This window comes from Bidens hawaiensis, unplaced genomic scaffold (assembly GCF_021521415.1).
Source record: "Bidens hawaiensis isolate Kalapana, Puna unplaced genomic scaffold, B.hawaiensis_p1.1 tig00010132_1, whole genome shotgun sequence".
Classification (NCBI taxonomy): Eukaryota; Viridiplantae; Streptophyta; class Magnoliopsida; order Asterales; family Asteraceae; genus Bidens; species Bidens hawaiensis.
The window spans coordinates 565936-590027 of record NW_027491767.1 but is presented as its reverse complement, the minus strand read 5'-3'; the positions used below and the strand labels follow the sequence as shown (position 1 = coordinate 590027).

At 35.8% G+C, this 24092-nt stretch overlaps 1 protein-coding gene across 1 annotated transcript; it reads left to right on the top strand.

Moving 5' to 3' along the window:
• The first annotated feature begins 17003 nt into the window (after positions 1 to 17003).
• On the top strand, positions 17004 to 23253 carry LOC143534371 (aminopeptidase M1-like). The gene is made up of 18 exons (XM_077028874.1): positions 17004 to 17421; positions 18427 to 18572; positions 19035 to 19137; positions 19284 to 19473; positions 19566 to 19659; positions 19726 to 19879; positions 19960 to 20064; positions 20146 to 20262; positions 20375 to 20488; positions 20572 to 20754; positions 20834 to 21128; positions 21196 to 21317; positions 21403 to 21500; positions 21583 to 21760; positions 21837 to 22019; positions 22106 to 22183; positions 22309 to 22386; positions 22919 to 23253. Exons 1-18 carry the CDS (start codon positions 17185 to 17187, stop codon positions 23111 to 23113), a joined length of 2670 nt encoding a protein of 889 aa, XP_076884989.1. The 5' UTR covers positions 17004 to 17184; the 3' UTR covers positions 23114 to 23253.
• The last annotated feature ends 839 nt before the right edge of the window (positions 23254 to 24092 follow it).

Genomic DNA, 24092 nt, shown 5'->3' with positions numbered 1-24092 from the left:
AAACAAAGCATAGAGCGTATCCGAATAAAAGCCAAATGGATTGAAAAAATTATACCGGATGAGTCCCTAGTGCCTAAGTTGGCCAGAGGATTGGCCAGAACTCCAATGCAACTGTAGTACCATCGTAGCGCAATGGTTATGTATTAAACGCGCTTACGCACACCTAGCCTTGTATATACATGTGTGTCATGTATGTAAATTTTGTGTTAATAAAGCCTTTGTGTCAGGCGTGTATAACATATCACTTAAAGGCTAGACACCATATAATATGCATGTAATGTATTCCTTTTAAACTTATGAAATATCTATTAGAATGTATTATTGTATAAGTATTTGGTATATCTTTATATTTGTAAAGGTGATATATGTTTCCTTGTATAGTGGCTAGGTTATTTTGGTTATTCCATATATTATGGTATTATATGTAATTGAGACAGGACAAGGAAAATATCACAGAATGATGATCTCTTTCATGGTATCGAGCCTCATCTAACCCTAGCCACCATTTTTTTTCTTCTTCTTTTCTGCCTTTAATTTTTTTTCCTGTGATCATTGCCATTGATTCGTCATGGCAGGCGACACCGGAGATACATCAACCAAACCCGATCCCAAAACTCTTCACCCTGTTTATTCTGTTACAAACATACAACAAAAAATCCGTACCTTGGATGGTGAAGAAGTCACTTATTCCGCATGGACCAAGTTATTTAAACTCCATGCCAAAGGTTACAAAGTCTCACATCACATCGATGAGACACCACCTTCGGCCAAAACTGATGAGACTTACGAGTCTTGGGCCGAGATCGATGCCATTGTTCTACAATGGATTTACGGGACCATCTCAATGAAAATCTTGTCCCGGGTTCTTAAAGCCGATTCAACCGCTCAAAAAGCGTGGGATAAAATCCGGGACGCATTTCTCAACAATATGGCAGCCCGTGCACAACTCCTTGAACACAAGTTCACCAATCCCACCCTCGCCGCGTGCTCGTCATTGGACGATTATTTCCAGCAGCTGAAAGATTTGGCTAACCAATTGGAAGATGTTGAAAGACCTGTGGACGAGTCAAGACTTGTCCTTCAAATGACACAGGGCCTTCCACAAGAATATAACGTCGCTGCCGCCATCGTCAACCAAGGTCAGGCTACATGGGAGCATGCCCGTAATCAAATTGGACTGGAACAGTTAAGGTTACAAGCACAAGCTCAAGCCTACCCATATCAAACCGCCTTGGCTGCACCAGCCCAATCCACTCCGACAGCTTCGGCACCACCCTCGCAGACTCCGACCCAACATCAATCATACCCACAAAATCAAACCAATCAATATCGGGGACGAGGCAGGGGTCGTGGCAGGGGCGGTGGTCGTGGGTCCTATGGACGCAATCAACAACAACAGTATGGCTATGGTTAGAATAATGGATATTGGCAACATGAATGGGGGGCAGGTCCTTCGGGGTGGACCAATTGGAATGAACCGACTCAACATGGGTGGAATGGGCCTCCACCATGCCCACACCCGGCCCAACCAAATTGGGGTTCCCCTTGGACTAATAAACCATCGGCCACTCCAAATATGACATCGGGCTTTCAAGCCCAACAGCAACAGGCTAATATGGCACTTCACGGGTATGGGTCTGCACCCGGGCCGAACCCTCTTTGTCCTACTGAGCTCGGAGCTGCGCTTCAGGCCATGCAAATAAACCAAACTGACACTCCTTGGCACATGGACTCTGGTGTAACGTCCCATCTCACATCTAATGCAGGTAAAATCCAATTCCCATCTACTTTTCCTTTTAATGGTAATATACTCGTAGGTAATGGCCAATCTCTACTAATTTCTGGATCGGGTAATTCCACCTACCACCTCCCAAATAAAACCGTTCACTTAAATAATATACTTCATGCACCTCATGTTATTAAAGATCTAATCGTTGTCCGTAAATTTAGTCGTGAAAATCTTGTTTCTATTGAATTTGACCCGTATGGTTTTTCTTTGAAGGACCTTACAACTGGAAAGATTCTTTCACGCCATGACAACACGGGGGACCTCTACCCATTCACCGAACCTACTATGGCTTCCGCAAACTGCTTACTCACCACCACTACCAACAATTGGCACAACCGTCTTGGACACCCGGGACATCCTATCTTATCTTTACTTTCTAGTCGATTTTTTATTTCTTGTAATAAGGATAATTCCAATTTTTGTCATTCATGTCAAGTTTCAAACAGCAAACGCTTACCTTTTATTGAATCTAGTTCTATAACGGTTGCACCATTTGATATTGTTCATTGTGATTTGTGGACCTCCCCGGTTCTTAGTAATTCGGGCTACAAATATTACATGGTACTTATTGATAATTTTACAAACTATGTTTGGGTTTATCCTCTTAAATTTAAATCCGAAGCATTTGCAAACTTTAAAAAATTTTATAAGTTTGTTCAAACCCAATTTCAACGTAGCATTAAAACATTTCAATGTGATTTGGGTGGCGAATTTGATAACCGGGATTTTCATAATTTCGCTTCGCATGGCCTCGTTTTTCGTTTCTCGTGTCCTCAAACTTCTCCGCAAAATGGTCACTCCGAACGTATGATTTGGCGCCTTAATGACATCATTAGACCACTTCTTATGCATGCACACCTACCACCCTCGTTTTGGGTCGAAGCCCTTCACACCGCCACTTATCTACATAATATTCTCCCAACTAAAAGACTTAATTACCTTACCCCCACCTATGCCTTATACAATCGCCACCCCACTTACGATCATCTACGAGTTTTTGGTTGTGCATGCTATCCTAACCTCTCCGCAACCGTACCGTATAAACTCTTTCCTCGATCCACCCGATGCATATTTCTCGGCTATCCCTCATATTTTCGCGGATACCGATGTCTCGATCCTCTTACCGGACGGGTTCACATATCTCGGCACGTCGTCTTTGACGAGTTTTCGTTCCCTTTCAACGAACCAGTTGCCAATACACATTATAATTTCCTAGATGAAGAACCTTTTATGCATCCAATTGCCTTTCCCAGCTACTCTCCTGTCACCCCAGACCAACCCACAACTCCTTCCACCAATCACACCACTCCTACCCCACAGACCCATTCATTACCCTCACAGACAACCCAAGCCGATAACCCTCCTACCCCTCCACCTCATGCTTCAGCCAACACTGATCTTCAACAACCTACTATTTCCACCTCTCCACACCAAGCCGAACCCATTTCACCTCCCACAAGTTCACACACCATGCAAACTAGAGCCAAATCCGGGATCACAAAACCAAATCCAAAATATAATCTTCACACCACACACTACAATAACCCGATTTCCCCCATACCCACTACTTACCAAAAAGAGTTATCCGATCCAAACTGGAAATTGGCCATGATAGACGAGTTTAAAGCGTTAAAAGATAGTGGTACATGGGACTTGGTGCCTTACCCGGCTAACCATTCCGTAATTCGTTGCATGTGGTTATTCCGTCATAAGTTTAATTCTGATGGATCTTTGGAACGGTATAAAGCTCGTTTGGTTGTTAACGGTAAATCTCAAACTTTGGGCATCAATTGTGATGAAACGTTTAGTCCGGTTGTTAAACCAGCCACGATACGCACCGTTCTTTCACTTGGGTTGTCCCGGTCTTGGCCGATTCATCAATTGGGCGTAAAGAATGCTTTTTTGCACGGTAATCTCACCGAGACTGTTTACATGCACCAACCGGCTGGCTTTGTGGACCCGAATGCACCAAACTTTGTGTGCAAACTACGCCGATCTCTATACGGTCTTAGACAAGCACCGCGGGCTTGGTTCGATCGGTTTTCTCAGTTCATTCTCAGCAAAGGTTTTAAAGGGAGTTCTTGTGATAACTCGTTATTTATCTATCGATAAGGAAAGGATATGGCATATCTACTCCTATATGTTGATGACATTGTCCTAACAGGTTCCTCAACCACTCTTCTTAACAACATTATTAAGTCGCTTTCCCGAGAATTCGCGATGAAAGATTTAGGGCCCTTGCATCACTTCCTCGGCGTAACCGTGACCCGCGACCGACATGGCTTATTTTTATCCCAGTCGCAATATGCCATGGATATTCTTGAAAGAGCCTCCATGTCCACATGTAAACCTTGTGCTACTCCCGTCGACACGAGTGCGAAACTTGGGGCTGAAGACGGACCACTACTTGAGGACGGGTCTCATTATCGTAGTCTCGCAGGAGCTTTGCAATACCTCACGTTCACTCGTCCTGATATCGCATATGCGGTTCAGCAGGTATGTTTATTTATGCACGCTCCGCGGAAACCGCATCTAGCATTCATGCAAAGAATATTACGTTATATTCGCGGAACACTAAACTACGGGTTACAACTTACGCCTTCTGCCCCTACATCCATGACCGCGTATTCGGATGCGGATTGGGGAGGGTGCCCCGATTCGCGACGTTCAACATCAGGGTATTGTGTGTATTTGGGGAACAACCTTGTTTCGTGGTCGTCCAAACGACAACCCACGATATCTCGTTCAAGTGCCGAGGCAGAATACCGAGGCGTAGCTAATGCGGTTGTCGAAACCACCTGGATTCGGAATTTATTATTGGATCTTCATGTTCAAATGACCCGGGCGACGATAGTCTATTGTGATAACATATCTGCGGTGTACTTATCTGGTAACCCGGTACAACATCAACGCACGAAACACATCGAAATCAACATCCACTTTGTCCGAGAAAAAGTTCGTATTGGCCATGTTCGAGTCCTTCATATTCCGGCTCCATATCAGTACGCCGACATATTCACCAAAGGATTACCGCGTGACCTGTTTCAATCTTTTCGGACCAGTTTGAGCGTCGGACAAGATCCCACTTGAACTGCGGGGGCGTATTAGAATGTATTATTGTATAAGTATTTGGTATATCTTTATATTTGTAAATGTGATATATGTTTCCTTGTATAGTGGTTAGGTTGTTTTGATTATTTCATATATTATGGTATTATATGTAATTGAGACAGGACAAGGAAAATATCACTGAATGATAATCTCTTTCAATATCATGATATTTGTCTAAACTTAAATGATTGATGCTATAGTCAATTAAATTCTAATACAATTATATATGTATTTTTAAATTGTCCTTTCATTATCAAAACAGCTAAAGAGCATCCTCAAAAGTCAAAACCTCACATTCTTTGTAGTTTTGATAAAGCATGACTTTATTATTTGCATTTTCATCTGATATTTTGATCTTTGCATGTGTTATGTTTTAATTTTTTTAACTATTTATATACTTTTATTCTTATCTTGTCCACCAATTTAGGATTAACAAAACATACTTATTAGTAGATTACGGAAAAAATGTATTAAATGAATTAAATATTTTATAGAAAATTGATAGAGTTATTGAGTATCTGGTTAGTTATATAAATTATTATTTGACTATACTAAATTTTTTTTGGGTAGATTTTGAATATTATTACAATTTATATTAATGTGTGTGTTTACTTTAAAGTGTGGTGCTTAAGCAATCAATTATAACTTAAGGCTTGATTTTTTATTATGTGTTCGACCTGACATGATATGACCCTATAAAGATTTATATAGATATATAGCAATAATTTCTTTTTACTCTAAAAAAATTCTAACCTCATGAGAAAATTTTATGGGTCCGCTACAATATAGGGTGCCTCTTAATGTTGTGATTAAAACCAGCACATTCAATATATATATACCCACACACGGAGGTAAAAATGAGTAAAAAAACCGTCAAAGTCGATCATAGTGACTGTATAAGAGTATAAGACTGACTGTAAACAGCTATATCCAACATAAATCTATATGAGATTAGATTTTCCCTGAAAATCTGATTTATGAGGCAAAATTATTATTTTTAGATAGACATATATTATCTTTTTGATCAATGGAAGATTTATCTTTTTCCATGGAAGATTTATCTTTTTCATATATCCTTTTGTTACATGTGGAACCACAAAAGTATTCACATTAACGTGGGCCATCTTATATTGAAGATGGAATATTGTACTCTCCTAAATCATTGCTAAATCACTTTTATTTTGTCCCTTCTTCCTGATCATCGCTAACTTACTTTGGGATATGTTATTCATACATCCTTTATAGGGTATGTTTAAAGATAATACGTGTGTTAAGAGGGTGTGTGAATATTCAAAAATAATGTATAAATAACCATTGCTTACTTTAATTATGCCCCTTCTTTCATTCCAGCCTTTTGGCCTTGTATAGGGATCAATGTCCTTTTCTTTTCACTGAAATTCATATAACATAGAGTATCAAAAGCTTTAACCATTTAACCATCAAATGTATGATTTTAATTATGAAAAATTCCCAAAATAAGCGTTTATAAAAATGTTACTAAGTTTTTAAGTGTCATTTGCAAGATTCTCAAAATAGGTAATATAATCTAGTCGTGATGAGTGGTTTGTATAACCAATTAAAATTTGACACGTGTTTTTAAACTAACCGCAACGAGACGATTTACTAACCATTTACTCGGCACGACTAAATAAGTTTTATTCCTCGTAATCAACGCCCACGAGTAATTCATAAGTTCTTTAGTCGCGACGAGTAGATTGTAAGGTTAAACTATTCGCGACGAGTTAACTACTAATAAACTACTCGTGTGGGGAATGTAAACCAGGTAAACTAGTCGTCACGACTAAATGACTTATGAATTACTCGTGGGCGTTGATTACAAGGAATAAAACTTATTTAGTCGTGCCGAGTAAATGGTTAGTAAATCGTCTCGTTACGGTTAGTTTAAAAACACGTGTCAAATTTTAATTGGTTATACAAACCACTCGTCACGACTAGTTTATAATACCTATTTTGTGAATTTCTTGCAAATGATACCTAAAACTTGAAAAACGTTTTCATAAACGCTTATTTTGGGAATTTTCCCTTTTAATTAGCTGGGAATGATTTACATTATAGTCAGTGGCGTAGGCAGAAATATTTTCCTACAGGTTCGGAAATTTCGAGGGGCATACGACCGATTGTTTATCACTTATATTTGGGTTTTCTACGGGTTTGATGTTGAAATTTCTACGGGTTCGATGTCAAAATACACTAATATATAACATTAAAACAAAATTTTGTACGTGTTTGACCAAACCCGTTCCTTTAAAGCTGCCTACGCCATGATTATAGTTAATTTGATACTTTTCTCTTAAACAGGCTGTATGGTATTTATGTTTACCATATCATTATCGCCCTAGATAAAGGAAAAGAAAGACAATTAATATAAAGGTACTTCATGACATGAGAGAAAGGATTCGGTCTAGTCATCAAGTACTTTATGAGAAGTCTCCAACCAAGTAACTTCACCTATGACTTTTTTGTCCACGAAACTTAAATAAGTTCCAAAATCCAAATTATGAATCTGCATATCTTTGTGTGACATGTGTCCACAAACAAGTTAAATAAGTTCCAAAATCCAAATTATGAATCTGCATCTCTTTGTGTCCACAAAAGTTAATTAAACTCCAAAATCCAAATTAAGATTCTGCTTTGTTTTTAAAATGTCACATCATATTAAATTTAAATAGAGAAAATTCATAGAATAAACTTATTTTGGAAATATATTTTACTTTTGTTTCCAAAATTTTAAAATTATAAAAATGTCTATTCCTAACTCATATTTGACGATGTGATATGAAATTTAACGTATCTTTGACGACGGGTTTGTAAAACACATCGTCAAAGATGCGTTTGACTTATACAAACTCGTCGTCAAAGGTGAGTTAAGTATCCAAACGCATGGTCAACAACGTGTTAGCATCTAAAGCATATAGTCAAAGATGTGTTAGCCTTTTGTTTGTTTTCTTTTTAATATTATATTAATATAACTTATTCTACTTATATTTGTTTTTCTTATAACCTTTAATCATTTCGAATACACTGATGGAACATGTTTGTTTTTATGTACGAACCGACATAAACTTACTTAAACCTGAGTCGTGTCAAATTAATATCGAAATGTTCATAAAATTTGACCCCACATGGTTTTAAATAAAATTTATGCCAACATATATATAAAAATAAACATGTTTTATCAGTATATTCGAAATAATAAATTAAACTTTATATATTAAAAGTTATGAAAAACAAATATAAATAAAATTTGTTATATTAATATAATATTAAAAAGAAAACAAACAAGAGGCTAACACGCCGTTGACCATATGTTTGGATACATAACTCATATTTATTGAAACACATCGTCAAAGATGTGTTAAACTTTCTAACAGATCGTCAAAGATGAATTAGAGGGGGGGGGGGGCATTTTTTGAATTTTAAAATTTTGAAAACAAATAAATTTTTTTACAAAGTAGATCCATTTAAAAAAAAGTTATATTAAAAAATTTAGGCCAGTCTGCCTTTTTAGTGACAACATCTAATTGATATCCCTATATTCATTTATGGTGAATTGGTGAGTGACTTGCTCATGGACCGGAAAGACTTGCTCCTTTAGTGTCATGATTAAAGTTTGAAAAGTGAATTCAGCTTTATTTGTTGTACTCACTTGTACCATAAAATTAGAGTTTATTTCCAAATAGATATAGTTGAAAAACTTATTTATTAGATAAGTGTATAATCGTTAACATTTTTATCAAAATGAGTATTTTGACTATTTTATTAGGCTATACGTAATGAGCGGTGAATTAGCCGACAAGTTGGGTTTTGGTGCGAGAACACCACGCCAGGGAGTGATAAGTGGGCGGCAATGGATGGGCGACGAGAAGTTATCGCTTGGATGGGTTTTGGATTTAATACTTTTATATTAATTAATTATTTATATATATATATATATATATATATATATATATATATTCCTGATATTATAATAAACAAAACTAATATATAAATATACAATTCATTATAGATACACCAAACTTGATACATGAAATTATAATACATTTTGATTCACAAAAATAAAATAGAACACAAAGGTGATCAACATAAAATTTTATCTCAACGGCTGGAACGACGAAATATATATTTTTGAATGTATTTTTTTATTAACAAATGTTAAAAAATACGTTTGTTTGTGAAGAAGTATCTACAAATAATAAGGGAATAATTAATTATGTTATATCCAATTAGAGTAAAAGTGAGAAATGCTAACTTTTAGAAAAATATCCATTTGGTAAATATGTTTTGAATTACACTTATTTGCTAAATAATTTTTTTATACACCCATTTAGGAAAAAAAAAACTCCATTAAAATATGCATTACTAGTTTTTATCCCTCGTATTACGGGAGTTGTTTTATATTATTTATTTTTAATATTTATTTATTTTTTGAAAATTTATTTTTCTATTGTATAAAAATTAATAATATACTTATGGTTTGATGATAAATTATTTCACAAATAAACGAGATGCTATAACCCCGGTTTGAAAGCTATATAGGTTTGATGAGACCCAAGACCCGTTTATTTTTTTTTACTATAAAATCGATCTTTTAATTATAAATTATATATATCTTTTAATAAATAAATCAAATATTATTTGTTAGTATATCCCTACATAATAGAATTTTTATATCAAATATTTGGTGAGATTAGTTTTTAATTTAATGAGATGTTATAACCCGTTTAAAAAATATTTGGGTTTGATGAGACTCATACACGTAGGATTTTTATAGTTTCGTTTATATATATTATAGATTATAGATATAGTTACACTAATATAGTATGGATAACAAGAAGTTTATTTTATGTTAATTTGCGTCTAAAGTTTATTTTATTTAAATGTGTGGCCTTAATTTGTCTTTGACTAATGTTTTAGATTCAAAGAGAGACAAAAGGATCACAAAGGGTGCATAAACGTGTCTGCAAACAGTTTCTGGGAAGCCATGCAATTGATTTGGTAAATTTTGTCTCACATTTATGAAAATTAAGTTTTTTTTAATCCATGCCTCAATATTTTAAATTTTTAAATTTTGTTATTGAACGGGTAAATATGTGAACCCAAAACCTGTTTAGCTAAACAACTTTTATAGACAATGTTGTTATTCTTTTGGTTCATATTTTTGATAGCTTGAATTACATTGGTCAACGTGTGAACATGTTAGGTTCAACCAAACACAACCCTTTTAGGCAAATGGGTTTCCAACACAATGTGTTTCGTTGCATTTTTTTATTTGCTTTCGATTAACTTCAATTTGTCATATACATTCAAATCGACCATCCCGCTCCGCAATACGGGGGTCAAAATCCTAGTTATTAATTAAAACTGAACCAAAATAAAACCAGTTAGGTTTATCCCATTATTCAAAACAGTGGTATTAAAAATACTTAATTTTTTCTCCTTTTTATGTTGTTATTAGAAAAGAAATATAAAAGGTATATTAAAAAAACTATTTTTATACTATTGATAGATAACATAACATGATCCCGCCCAAAACAAAATAAGTTAATAACTAAAATATTAACAAGTCAAAGTTAAGCATGCAGGTGTGAATCCAGGACGGACACCTTTGGCAAAAGGTGAAGTCCATTATAATCACACTGTTAATGGCAAATGCATATAATCTCTTCTATTTATAATCACTGTGATCATGACTAATTCAATCACAGCTTGATAATCTTAAATTCTTAATTCATCTCATTCCTGTTCCAAAATAGAAATGTTAAGAGTGGTCATGGCGATCGTGTACCTGCTGCTAATCTTGTCATTGTTGGTCCAAGGTATGTCACACTTTTTTTTTTCTTTTTATTATTATTATTTTTTTCTTTAAGTACATTAGATGGGACACTTCTATAGTTCTATGTGCATCAAAATCAACATAAGCCACCTTTTATTCTCATAACTAGAAATTGAGAAAATTCCCATAACTCACTAAAATTCAAAATTCCATCCAAATCCGCCTCTCACGTGACATTGGGAATTTTCCCGTGAGATTTCACTAACCATTCAAAATCTGACACCTTTTATTGCTCCCTCATACCACGTGATATTTCCAATCAAATCCGTCTTACGCGTTGTGTTTCCCATGAAAACTAACTCGATGAAAACAATATTGTACGTAATGTTTGGGGTGGTTTTTATCTTGGACGTGAGTTTACGAAAAAAGTGGGTTTTGGTTTTATTTGAAGTTCATCTCCAAAAATGAATTTCATTTTCTTCACCTTCATCATCTTTCCGGCCCCGGCACGACCACCACCACTCACCGGAAATTTGAAAGAAAACAGAGGTTAATTGGAACTCACCGAAAACAGGGGTTAATCGGAGCAACATGAAAGGCGGAGAGACGGGGTGGAGAGTGGCTTCATGTTGCTCAGACTAACCTCCGTTTCCGATGAGTTTCGATTAACCTTCGTTTTCTTTCAAGTTTCCGGTGAGTGGTGGTGGTGCCGGTGGCCGGAAAGACGATGAAGATGAAATTCATCTTTGGAGATGAATTTCAAATAAAATCAAAACCCACTTTTTTGAAAACTCGCGTCCAAGATAGAAACCATGGTTTTACATCACGTAAAAGATTGTTTTCATCAAGTTAGTTTTCATGTGAAATACAACGCGTAAGACGGATTTGATTTGAAATATCATGTGATAGGAGGGAGCAATGAAATGTGTCATATTTTGATTAGTTAGTGAAATCTCACGGGGAAATTCCTAGTGTCATGTGGGAGACGGATTTGGATTGATCATTTTGGGAATTTTGAATTTTGGATGGATTATTTTGGGAATTTTCGCCTAGAAATTTGACCCACGCAAGTCAACGCGAAGACATTAACACTAAACTCAAGATATGTACATAAGTGTTTATGCATGAGTCAGAGTTGTTGACTTCACTTAGAACTGCAAACATTAGATGCCAAACCTAAAACATATTTTGGATCCAAACATATGCAACTGAAAATACAGAGAAGAAAGGGTAAAACAGACAAAAGCCACCACAACAGGACGGCGCCGGCGGTGGTGATGAGAAGATTGAGGGAGAGCATCGTGGGTCAGGTACAACGTGGGCGGGTTAAGCAGATAGTACTAAATCAGAAGCATATAGTACAACTAGCAATGCACAAAACAACTTGTATAGCAGCATGTACAACTTAGGCGTGTTCTTCGGGTTCGTTTTTCGGGTTTCGGGCTGGGTTCTTTGGGTTTCAAAGTTTTAAATCTTGGCCCGAAACCAACCCAACCCAAATCTCTCATGGGTAATTCCGGTTCGGGTTTTTTAGGTTGGGTTAATCGGGTTTCGAGTATTCCAGAAAAAAAAATTCAAAAACTACAAAGCTAAATTAAAACAACATATTTATTCTTCTTTGATTATAACGCAAATAATCAAATAATAAACCAACATCACTTAATAAAGCAATTCAAACGAAGAGTAATACTAATTCAAAATATAATCGTATTCAATCAGGCGTAATTTGGTTGTTCGATTACGATTGCTATTAGTAATAAACGGAAAAAATAAATAAATAATAAACAATCGATTCATAATATTTAAATGACAACAGTATATTAAAGTCATATTCTGATGACTTTAGTGGCTAAGACTTAGCCTATTATAACTAAAAAGATATTTAGTTTCAAAACTAGAAGTTAATTATGGTTTTTTGGATTGACCCGAAACTTATAAATCAAACCCAATAACCAACACGAATTACTTCGGTTCGGGTGCGGGTTAGTAGCTTCTCGGGTTCGGGTTCTTTGGGTCTGGTTAGTTCGGGTTCAGGTACGGGTTTTTTCGGGTTTCAGGTAAAAGTGACAACCCTATGTACAACTCATGATGCATAAAAGAGTTCATATTTGTATATATATATAGATAATTGTTCGCACCCACGTAGTCCTTTTTCAAAGGGTAAATTTCCAAAATAGGCCAAAAATTTTGAAAAATCCCATAATGATTCATTGAAAACTCACGTAACCGTGACATTTGGGTTCGTGCCGTGAGTTTCCACTAGCCATTAATATTATGTCATGGGTTGTATGCCTAATCCCACCCGTGAGATTTCAAGTCAAATCCGTCTGACCCTTGAATTTTGATACCGAAACCGTTTCCTTGAAAACCATCTCATCCGTGATGTTACACCATACTTTTCCAAAGACTTTCTTTCTAAATTTTAGGTTAAAGATGTGATGATTCGTTTTCAAAACATTAGTCTCGTAGGAAAAAAAAACTCCTGTCCGCCACCGGCCACGGGTCCTCCGATGGTGGGTGACTCCGGTCGTCCGGTTGTGCGCCCTTTAACCAATTCCGATTAAACCGCCCGGTTTGGAGCGATTCGTGGTCAAACCGTTGATCCGATCAGTGGTCGGATCGGTTTGTAGGTATAAATAATATTTTTTTAAAGAATAAACAGAGTTAGTGAACATTGTGACATTTTTTTTAATGTTTGCTAGTAGAAGCCAGAAGGAACAAATATGATATGCATAACTTACTTTTGATATATTGTTTTTTGGGTGCATTTGTGACAGCTGAGAGTTTGGTGACTTTAACTATGGTCAACAACTGTGACGAGCCTGTTTCGCCTGGGATCGTATCGAATTCTGGGGGCCCTGGTCTTCAACCAACAGGCTTTACTCTTCAAAAGGGCGAGTCAAAGACAGTGACAGCCCCCTCAAATTGGGCTGGCGTGGTGTGGGGTAGGACAAACTGCGCAAACGATAAAAATGGTGTGTTTAGTTGTCTAACAGGTGACTGTGCGTCTCAAAAGGTCAAATGCAACGGTGCAGGAGGCATTCCACCATTTACGTCGATTGTATTTAACTTAGCGAAAGATATTGGTGGCTTGGATTACGTTTATGTGAACTTAGTAAATGGATTCAACCTGCCCGTGTCAGTAACACCTAAAGGGGGTACGGAGCGTAATTGTACAGAGATTGGTTGTGTAGTCGACGTTAATGAAATGTGTCCAATGCAGCTTAGGGTGGTCAGTTCAAACAGTAAGGTTCTTGCCTGTAAGAGCGAGTGCCTAGCGTTTGGACAACCACAATATTGCTGCACTGGAGATTACGCATCAGCTGTTACTTGCAAGCCGTCGCCATTTGCCCAGGCATTAAAGAGTGCCTGCCCAAGAGCGAAAACTCACCCCTACGGTGAAGAAAAAAGTATATCGACTTGCATCGCATCAGATTACAATATAACATTTTGCTCTCCATTAATGAGGTAAAATTAAGATAGCTGCAAGCCTGCAAATCTGCAATATAGATTTATATATATATTTTTATCAAGTATGTCATCATTTACTTCTTTTCTTTCCTTTTTTGGTCATACTTCTTACAGCGAGAAGCAACCAGTCTCGGCAGGCACCACGGATAGTGATGGTGATTGTTTTGGTTGGGGTGATAGTGCCGCTGTTCGCTAGTGTCGGAGTTAAGTGTTGCAATGATTGTTGCAATCGGCATTAGAGAGCTAAAAGTGGTTCGTTTAATCAAGTTTTACGGATCCGGAACTATTTTACCAGTTTCTTTATGCCTTTTTTTTTATGTTTGATATTTTGTTTTATGTTTGTTTTTGACTTTCATCAATACAAAAACATATTTACATCTTTATATTTATTAATATGCTGTTATCCGGGTCAATGCCTGGTCTGATTTGTGATCTGGTAAGATGTTTGGGTCGATAACCGGCCAGGTCTGAAAACATTGGGTGATATCGTGATAGGACAAGTGAAAGTGAATGTAAACCATATAGTGTCCACCCATAATCAAACTAGTACCGTTCCAACGGGTTGCAATCGATTAACACAATTAAGACACATGAGACTAAAAATCCCAAATTGATGAACCTGTGTTTAGATAAATGTACAATTAAGGTCTCAAGCTGCATCCTGTGCTTTCTGTGATCTAAAACAACATTTTCCATATAACATAATGGATCAATAGTCTTTACAACCCATAAATAAAAGTGAAGAATCTTAACAACTTATATCATAATTATCGTGATAACAATAATAGTTTGTGTTAGGATAAAAAAAATTCATTTATGATAATCTTATTATTAAGGATCAACTAATCTGGTTTGGATTATTAGTTTTATGTTAGATTAAACAAATTGATTACCTAGGCTAAAATACATTATTATAGCATCTGTTACAATATTTTTATGAAAATATAATTCAAACTTTTAATGTAATATAATATTCGAAATTAAAATATGACTTTTTGTTGATTTGTTTTTTTAATTATGTGACTTATGCCCACTAGCTTATATAATCACAAAGTTCAATTCATATTGTGGGATCAAAAGTAACTAAATCTGAATTGTGTTTATTGTGAGTATTGTAGGTATAAGCCGGTAAATAGGGAGGCAACGTGGGGAGGGAATGAAGGAAGTGAAAACCGCCGGAGCGTATGGAACCGCCATTAACTTCCACTAACTTCTCCTTCTAGAAGAAACTTTTGGACTTTAAACGGCCCAGATTTAATTTCAGTTTGATCTAACGGTGACAATTCATCCAAATGTTGGTTACATTCACCGGGAACAATATATTATATAATTAAAGTTCGTGGAGTCTCAGACTTCTCTCACGTTTGACATTTAAGTTAATAATATAAATAACTTCTCCATGGTCTTTCAAGCGGAAAGCATGCTATATTCGTTTAGGTGCATTCAAAAGGTCTTTCAAAAAATGCATATTTCTGCCGATTATGGAGTTCGTTCCTCACGTTTGTTAATATCACATAAATCAAAATGTCGCTAACCACCTATGTCTTTCTAACGGCAACAACAATTAAATGGCTTAACAAAAAAAACACAAAAGACTGTGATTGACCGCATTCATAAACTAAACGTGGAAGATGTGAGAACCACTTATCAATATGAAGCTGTCGGTTGATCAAAGGAACCTATGACCTATCTCTCCACTGATAATCCATGGAATACAGATTTGTCGTCAACCTCATCACAGGTATGAGGTTCATTTTTTAAACACTATCCAACGTGAAAATCAGTACTTGGAGTTTCGAAAAAGTACAAGCAAGTGTGTGTACGAGTGATATTAAGTATAAGAGAATAAATATATTACCTCATGGCTATCTGGTTGTATTGGCAAATTAGAATCATGTGTAGTTGTCACGTGTTTTGATTCGTTGTTCATTTATAACCGTTTCACAACAACGATTGTCATCCTTCTATAGGCGGAATTATAACATTACTTTGCTCATTTTGACACGTGCCACGAAGGTGTGACAAACTAACAACATGGCATGGGTTCTTACTTGAATCGAGTCGGGTGGCTCGCACCATACCTCTTCGGTACGCACTCCATATTATACTATAGATAAAAGCAAAAGTAACTGCTATGGCTCAAAGCCTCAAACCAACTAGTGGATGATACAAGACATCCGTTGATATTTATTTATATTTTATTTCACAAGCAGTGTTTTAATCTATATGTAACACAAATGATTAATTAATCAAAAAATACGTGTAAAGGTATTTTGGAGGCCATAAACTTTATTAAATTTATTTATTTTTTCTGGGTTTTAAGTTATTTTCTTATTTTATTATCTTTTATAATTTGCTTTGTTGCCTCTATATAATGTACCGTCAGTGCCTCGGTGGTTTGTTTTTTATATACATCTGGAACCCGCAATATGTTAATCTCCTACGATACAAATATATTATTTTTGGGCGGTTTCGACTTAAAAAGTTTACCCAATGTTGTGTACGCAACGTTAGATAAAAGAGGAAGGTGGGGTCAAGGAATAAAAACAAACAATGGAAAAGAAAGAGAAAGTTTTGAAGTTGTCCACTGCTCTTGGTATAATGACGATAGCAATGTTTTTAAATCCGGTGTAGTAGTGCTATTTTTAAATCCGGTATGTATATACACCCCACACACAAAAGAATATAATAATAATATTCTTCAAACATGCACTTGCGAGTAATATTCCTCACCCCATTTATCGTTTGTGGGGCGGTGTTTCAACCCAACTTCGCCCCTCTTTTCTCCAAATTTTCGCCCACTACACTTAACATAATAGAACAACAAGGACTCACATCATTACAAACCATACACCTGCAGCAAACCCGGTGGACACAACAGTCAACGTCCGTCCAAAAGTCAACCATTCAACTCCCGCTTCAAACACGGCACCATACTCACACTCTTATCCACCTTATAATATTAATCTTAATCCTCTACTAATCATCACAACTCCACTGAACTAAATCACCAATCACCATGGACGACCAAAACAAGCAACAGAAGCAGCTTGATCACTTCAAAGGCCAACACAGGCTTCCCAAATTCGCTATTCCATACCGTTACAACCTCACTTTAAACCCTGACCTTGACTCATGCACCTTCTCAGGCCATGTTATTGTTGATGTTTCCATCGTTCAATCCACTCGGTTTCTCGTATTGAATTCGATTGATCTCGTCGTTCATGAATCGGTTTTCGTAGACTCCAATAATAACGTAATCACTTAATTCATTCATTTTGTTTTGGAAATTTACTCTGCTGTAGGGGTATAAATGATCCGAGACTATCCCGAGCTCAACTGTCCTGACCTTGGCTTGTTTTGAGCTCTTTATCTAAAGTTATGCTCGTTTCGAGCTTTTTTTAAAAAACTCAAGTTTGACTCGAGAGTTTTTTATTTTCAAGGTTGAGCTTGACTCCTTTATTGCATACTAATTAATTTAGAAACATCTTTTAAAAGCTTGGCTCGAGCTTGTGTGTAGTACCTTAAATAAAAAAATCTTATTTTATTATCTTTCTATATTTTGAGAAAAAAACTTTAACATGCATAAGTTCGGCTCGAGAGTCTTTTTTTCAAGGTCGAGCTTGACTCGGGCTTGGCTCATTTGTTACTTACTAATTAATTTATATACATTTTTTTAAAGATTGTCTCGTGCTAATGCGAAGTACCTTAAACGAGACAAAGTTCAGCTCGGTCTTGACTCGGTCTGGCTCGTTATTATTTATTAATTAGTTTATATACCTTATTTATTATCTTTCTATGTTTTGTGAAGAAAACTTTAACATGCATAAGTTTGGCTTGAGCTCGCGTGAAATACCTTAAACGAGTCAAACCTCAGCTCAAACTCGACTTGGGTCTGGTTCATTAACTATTTATTAATTAATTTATATGCGTTATTTTATTATCTTTCTATATTTTGATAAAAAAAAACTTTAACAGCCATAAGTTTGGCTTGAGCTCATGTGTGGTACCTTAAACGAGCCAAATCATGGTTCGAGCTCGTTAAGGAGTTAAAAACTTAAGAATACACTAGGATCGTTAAGGCTAGACGAGCCTAAATGATTTTCTCATGCATGGCTTGAACTCGGGCTCGTTAACTAAACGAGCTTTATTTGAGGCTTGTCGAGCTTTTTATTGATCCAATCTCGAGTAGCTCGCGAGCGGCTAAGCTCGATTGCACCCCTATATTGTGGATGCTCACAAGGTGTTTGTGAAAATGCAGAAGGTGGTTCCTAGTGAAGTGGTGGTGGATAATGATGTTGAGATTCTGGTGTTGGTTTTTAATGAGCCTCTCAGTGTAGGAGACGGTGTTTTGGAGTTAAAGTTTACCGGAGTTCTTAACGAACACATGAAGGGTTTCTATAAAGGGTATACGTAGGGATGTGTATAAGTCGCTTCGGTTTTGGGCTAAAACCGAACCAGATACCGATATGTCAATTTTTGAGATTTTGAAAACTGTTCCTTTCGGTTTTTTGGTTTCGGTTTTGCCATCTGAGCGTGAAAATTTTGAGCCAAAAAGAAAAGTTGACCAAAAATAATGAATTTGGGGCTAAAACTTTTTGTTAGTTAATATAAATTTAAGCTAAAAAATTTGGGTTAAACTATTATAAATTACTTAGAATAAAAAATAAAAAATGAAAATCTATACGCTCTGTTTTTCGGTTTTAGTTACACACAAAACCAGAACCAAACCACTGGTTTCTGTTTTGGTTTGGTTATTTTAGTTGTTATGGTTTCGTGTCGATTTTATGCTATATTTTACTTGAGCTCCGTTGACCTTTGACTTTTTATATTAATAAGAGCTATATAAGTTATTGGCTGTTTTGGCAGGACTTATGTTGATGGAGGAGTGAGAAAGAATATGGCAATGACAAATTTTGAACCTTCCGATGCACGACTGTGTTTTCCATGCTGGGATGAACCTGCACTTAAGGTGTAACGAGTCATTATTCTAAATATCTACAGTAATAACTTTACAAAAGTTGCTAAAATAGTCAAAGATTGATTATCAGTTTGAGTTTCTTTTTATCAAATTTGGTATTGTAAAAAATAACATTTTGATGCTCGAAACACATGCAGGCTACCTTCAAGATAACAGTTGGCAATGTACCATTAGAGCTGACATCATTATCGAACATGCCTGTCTCTGAAGAAACAATCAATGGAGATTTCAAGACTGTGTGCTTTCAAGAATCACCACTAATGTCAACTTATTTGGTGGCTGTTGTCGTTGGTTTGTTTGATTACATTGAAGAAACAACGCCCGGTGGTAATGTCATTTTATGTAAAATATAAATTTAAATTTAATTCAGTTTCATTACCTCCAGCTTCTGTTTATTGGCTTGATTCACTTTCTTGCAGGCATTAGAGTTCGTTCATATTGTCCCGTTGGTAAGAGCGAGTATGGAAAGTTAGCATTAAGTATTGCAGTCAAGTCGATTGAACTTTATACAAAGTAAGTAACTTTAAATTTATATAAACCATATGTCATCAGTTATTAAAACTTATGGATATTTTATAGGTATTTTTCAATGCCTTACGCGCTTCCGAAGCTAGATATGGTAGGGGTTCCTGATTTTGGGGCTGGGGCCATGGAAAATTATGGGTTGATCACGTTTCGTGAAACCGAGTTGCTTCATGATGAATTGAATTCAGCAGCAGCTAACACACAAAGAGTAGGAAAATATATTTTAATCCCTATTTATCTTATTGTTTTATTATTTTATCATTATCTCTGGCATTGTTTTCAATTCAGCTTTTGATTGTTGTAACACATGAAGTTGGACACCAGTGGTTTGGTAACTTAGTGACAATGGAATGGTGGACTCATCTATGGCTCAATGAGGGTTTTGCAACATGGGTATCTGTTATACTTATGTTATGAATCACTATCTTATACTATGAATTTATGTTATATGATATATGATAAATGATAATCTAGGTAAGCTATTTTGCAACCGATACCTTATATCCCGAATGGAGAATTTGGACACAGTTTCTTGAAGAGACCGCTGACGGTCTCAAATTAGATTCAATGGAACAGTCACACCCAGTTGAGGTGAATTTATTATTATTATTATTATTATTATTATTATTATTATTATTATTATTATTATTATTATCAATGGCTTCAGTATTAGTTTTTTGTATAAATACATGTATTTTTACAGGTGAAGGTATACAATGCTAGCTCAGTGCTTGAAGTTTTTGATGCTATAAGCTACCAGAAAGGATCTTCTCTTATTCGTATGCTAAAGGAGTATCTTGGTGATGACGTTTTCCAGGTTATTGAAACTGTCTAATTCCTAAAATACCCTGCAATATCCTATATATGTTTCTGATCTAGCTACTTGTTTGTTGAACATAGAAATCAATAAGTTCTTACATGAAGAAATATGCATGCAAAAATGCAACAACAGACGACTTATGGAGCGTTCTTTCTGAAGAATCCGGTGTTGAAGTGAACAAACTTATGGATATATGGACAAAGCAAACCGGGCATCCGGTTATACATGTTAAACTGGAAGAGCGCACTTTGGAATTTGAGCAGGTTAAACTATTTTAAGCTGGTTATGTTAAGACTTAAGACTCTTTTAATATTATATATAGCATAGTTTTGCACCTTGCAGACTCGATTTACGTCATTGGGATTGCAAGGTGAAGGTCAATGGATAGTCCCAATAACTCTAGCAGTTGGCTCGTACGATAACCGCAAACAGTTTCTTTTAGAAACAAAAGTTGGAAAACTGGATATATCTGAGTTTGACCAGTCAAATGACAAGAGTCAAGAGGTTACTGAAAAACCATGGGTCAAAGTCAACGTCGGGTACACAGGCTTTTACAGGGTGAAGTATGATGGCGCACTTGCAGCTAGATTGACAAAAGCCATAAAAGACAAATGCTTGTCTCCCGAAGATAAATTTGGTATGCGTATGTTTAAATTTAGTACAGCGATTTTAATATGCAATATAGCTGAAATCTTTGCTTACAGGCATATTGGACGATATGTATGCTCTTTGTGAGGCTGGTGACGAGTCGATATTATCTCTTCTTACCTTGATGGATTTGTACAGAGAGGATCTTGATTATATAGTGTTATCAAGACTTATCAATGTATTATTAATCTTGTATTTTTTTCTAACTTTGCTAGTGACGTATAGGTGGCGCTGACTGTTTTATTTCACTGCTTATGTGGCAGGCTTGTTATAGTACTGCAAAGGTATTAAAAGACGCTATTTATGATCCATGGAATCATCTCAACCAGTTCTTTGTGGATCTTATTATATCATCTGCAGAGTAAGTTACCTTCTAAATAGACGCAGTATATTATTTTGTAATGATATAAAATCACTTATTAAAATATTTAAAAAACTTCCAGGAAGTTAGGCCTTGAACCGGTACCTGGAGAAAGCCATTTAAATTCAATGTTGAGGGAAGAAGTTTTTAAGGCATTGGCCACTTTTGGCCATAAGGAAACTCATGAAGAGTTAAAGAATCGGTTTCAGATTTATATTAGCGATAAGTCGACGCCCGTTTTTCCAGTTGGTATCAGAAGGGTACAAACTGTTCTTTAACAATAATAATGTTTTTTTAATAGTGTTTTAACTTCTAAAAGCTTCTTATTTTCTTCAGGCTGCTTACATTTCTATAATGAGAACGTCAAGTGTTACCGACAGAAGCAGGTTTGATTCCCTACTAAAGGTATATAGAGAAGCCGATGCAATTCAAGAGAAAGTAAGAATTCTGAGTTATCTAGCTTCTTCTCCAGACCCGGAATTAGTCAAAGAATCTTTAAGCCTCATGTCATCTGATGAGGTATTTCACTCAATTTTAATTATATAAATATTATAATTAATCCAACTATGTTATTCTCTAGTTATGTTTAATCTCTGTCTTAACAGATTCGAGAACAAGATGCGTTATATGTAACTGCACGCATAAGCTTCGAAGGCCGTGAAACAGCATGGACATGGCTAAAGGTGGGAGTATAATATTGATATTGTATACTGAATTAGAGTTGAAATTCAAAACCTTGATGGCTAACATTTTGGTTTTATGCTAAACTGTAAATAAATTATTGTTGGTGATTGTATTCTAATTTCAGGAGAACTGGGATGCGATCGTAAAGCGGTGGGGTCAAGGGATGGTGCTCCATCGTTTCATAAGAGATATAGTGACGCCGGTAAGTACTATTAAACTTTATTAACTGAAATATTAAGGTTGTGCGCTGTGGTAGCGCCCCATGCCACCTCACCCAAAAAGTTAGTTAAACATCACGCCACACATTTTAAAAGGGGGGGGGGCAACATTTGCATTTCATCTGAATTATATATATAAATGTTATGATGCCTTTGCATTTGAATTAAAATAAGTTATGATGTCTTTTAATTCATGTAAAATTATTATTTATATATAAATGCGACATTTACATTTCAATAAACTTATATGATTTTACATCATAACTTATTTTAATTCATATACAACGCATATATATATATATATATATATATATATATATATATATATATGTTTTGGTTAAACCACAACGCGCTTGTTAACGGGTGGGTTAGTTAAAGCCCACTGCCTACGTGGCACTTGGCAGGGCGTTATGCATTTTTTAGTTAAACTGCATCGCATAACCTAAAGGTTGCAGTTAAGACCTGTTTATTTAAATTTTAAGGTTATCTGATAACATTGTTTGAAACACACTTCAGTTTAGCAGCCATGAGATGGCAGAAGAGATTGAAGAGTTTTTTAGCAGCCGAGTGACGCCTTCGTTTGTCAGGATCTTGAACCAAAGCATAGAACAAATCCGAATCAAAGCCAAATGGATCGCAAAAATTAGGCAGGAAGAGTCCCTTATACCTAAGTTAGCAAGAGGATTGACCAAAAGTCCAATGCAAACATAGAGTACCTTCTATACATGTGTGTATCATGTATGTATAGCTTGTATCAATAAAGTTTTTTTGTGTCCTATGTAATGTATACATGTATATGTAATGTATCACATATCTTTATTAAACATGTATAATATCATATTATTATTATTTTATTATATTGTGTTTTAATAACATTTCCGGAATAGATGGATTGTTTGGTGCTAGAATCAATTAAACTATAAAACAATTACATATATATATATATATATATATATATATATATAAATTATTCTTTCATTATCTAAACAGCTAAAGGATATCACTCAAAAGTCAATACCTCACATGTTTTGTAGTTTTTATGAAGCATGTCTTTATTATTGGCATTTCACGTCACAACTACTACTAGAAACACAATATAAAATATATATATAGCAAAATATAAATAAATTAAAAATTAAAATATCTATTATACATTTTTACCTGTAAAATGTAAAATCCACCATTTTTAAGACTTAAGCAATAAGCATATGTCGGATTCAATAATATTAAAATATTAAATAAGAATCAAAAAGACCAATCAAATGTCATTTGGGCCTGATACTGGGCTTGGCCCAAGTTTAGACATCCTCTCGGACCTCTCAAGCTTTAACCCGGCCCTGAACCGTGCAATGAAGCTATCAGCTTTGGTATCAACGTCAAGGCCCGGAAACAAAAGCCCGGTCTCCGGTGTCGTCATATCCACGTCTGACAATGGAGACCGGGCTTCATCACCGTCAGGGGACGCGCTTCTGGAGCTAAGTGTACTTTGCAACCTGACAAAGTCACCTTCCACCGCGAATTTCCAATCTGGCATCTTAAATGGCGGCAGTGGTGGTGGTGGTGGAATTTGCTTCAATGGAGATTCTCCGCCGCTTGAGCCATCGTCAATGCTTGTGAATGCGGTCATCATCAAAGATGCTCCGGGCTTGTCCGTAACAAATGGAGCCACTCGTGTTATGGTGACTTGTCG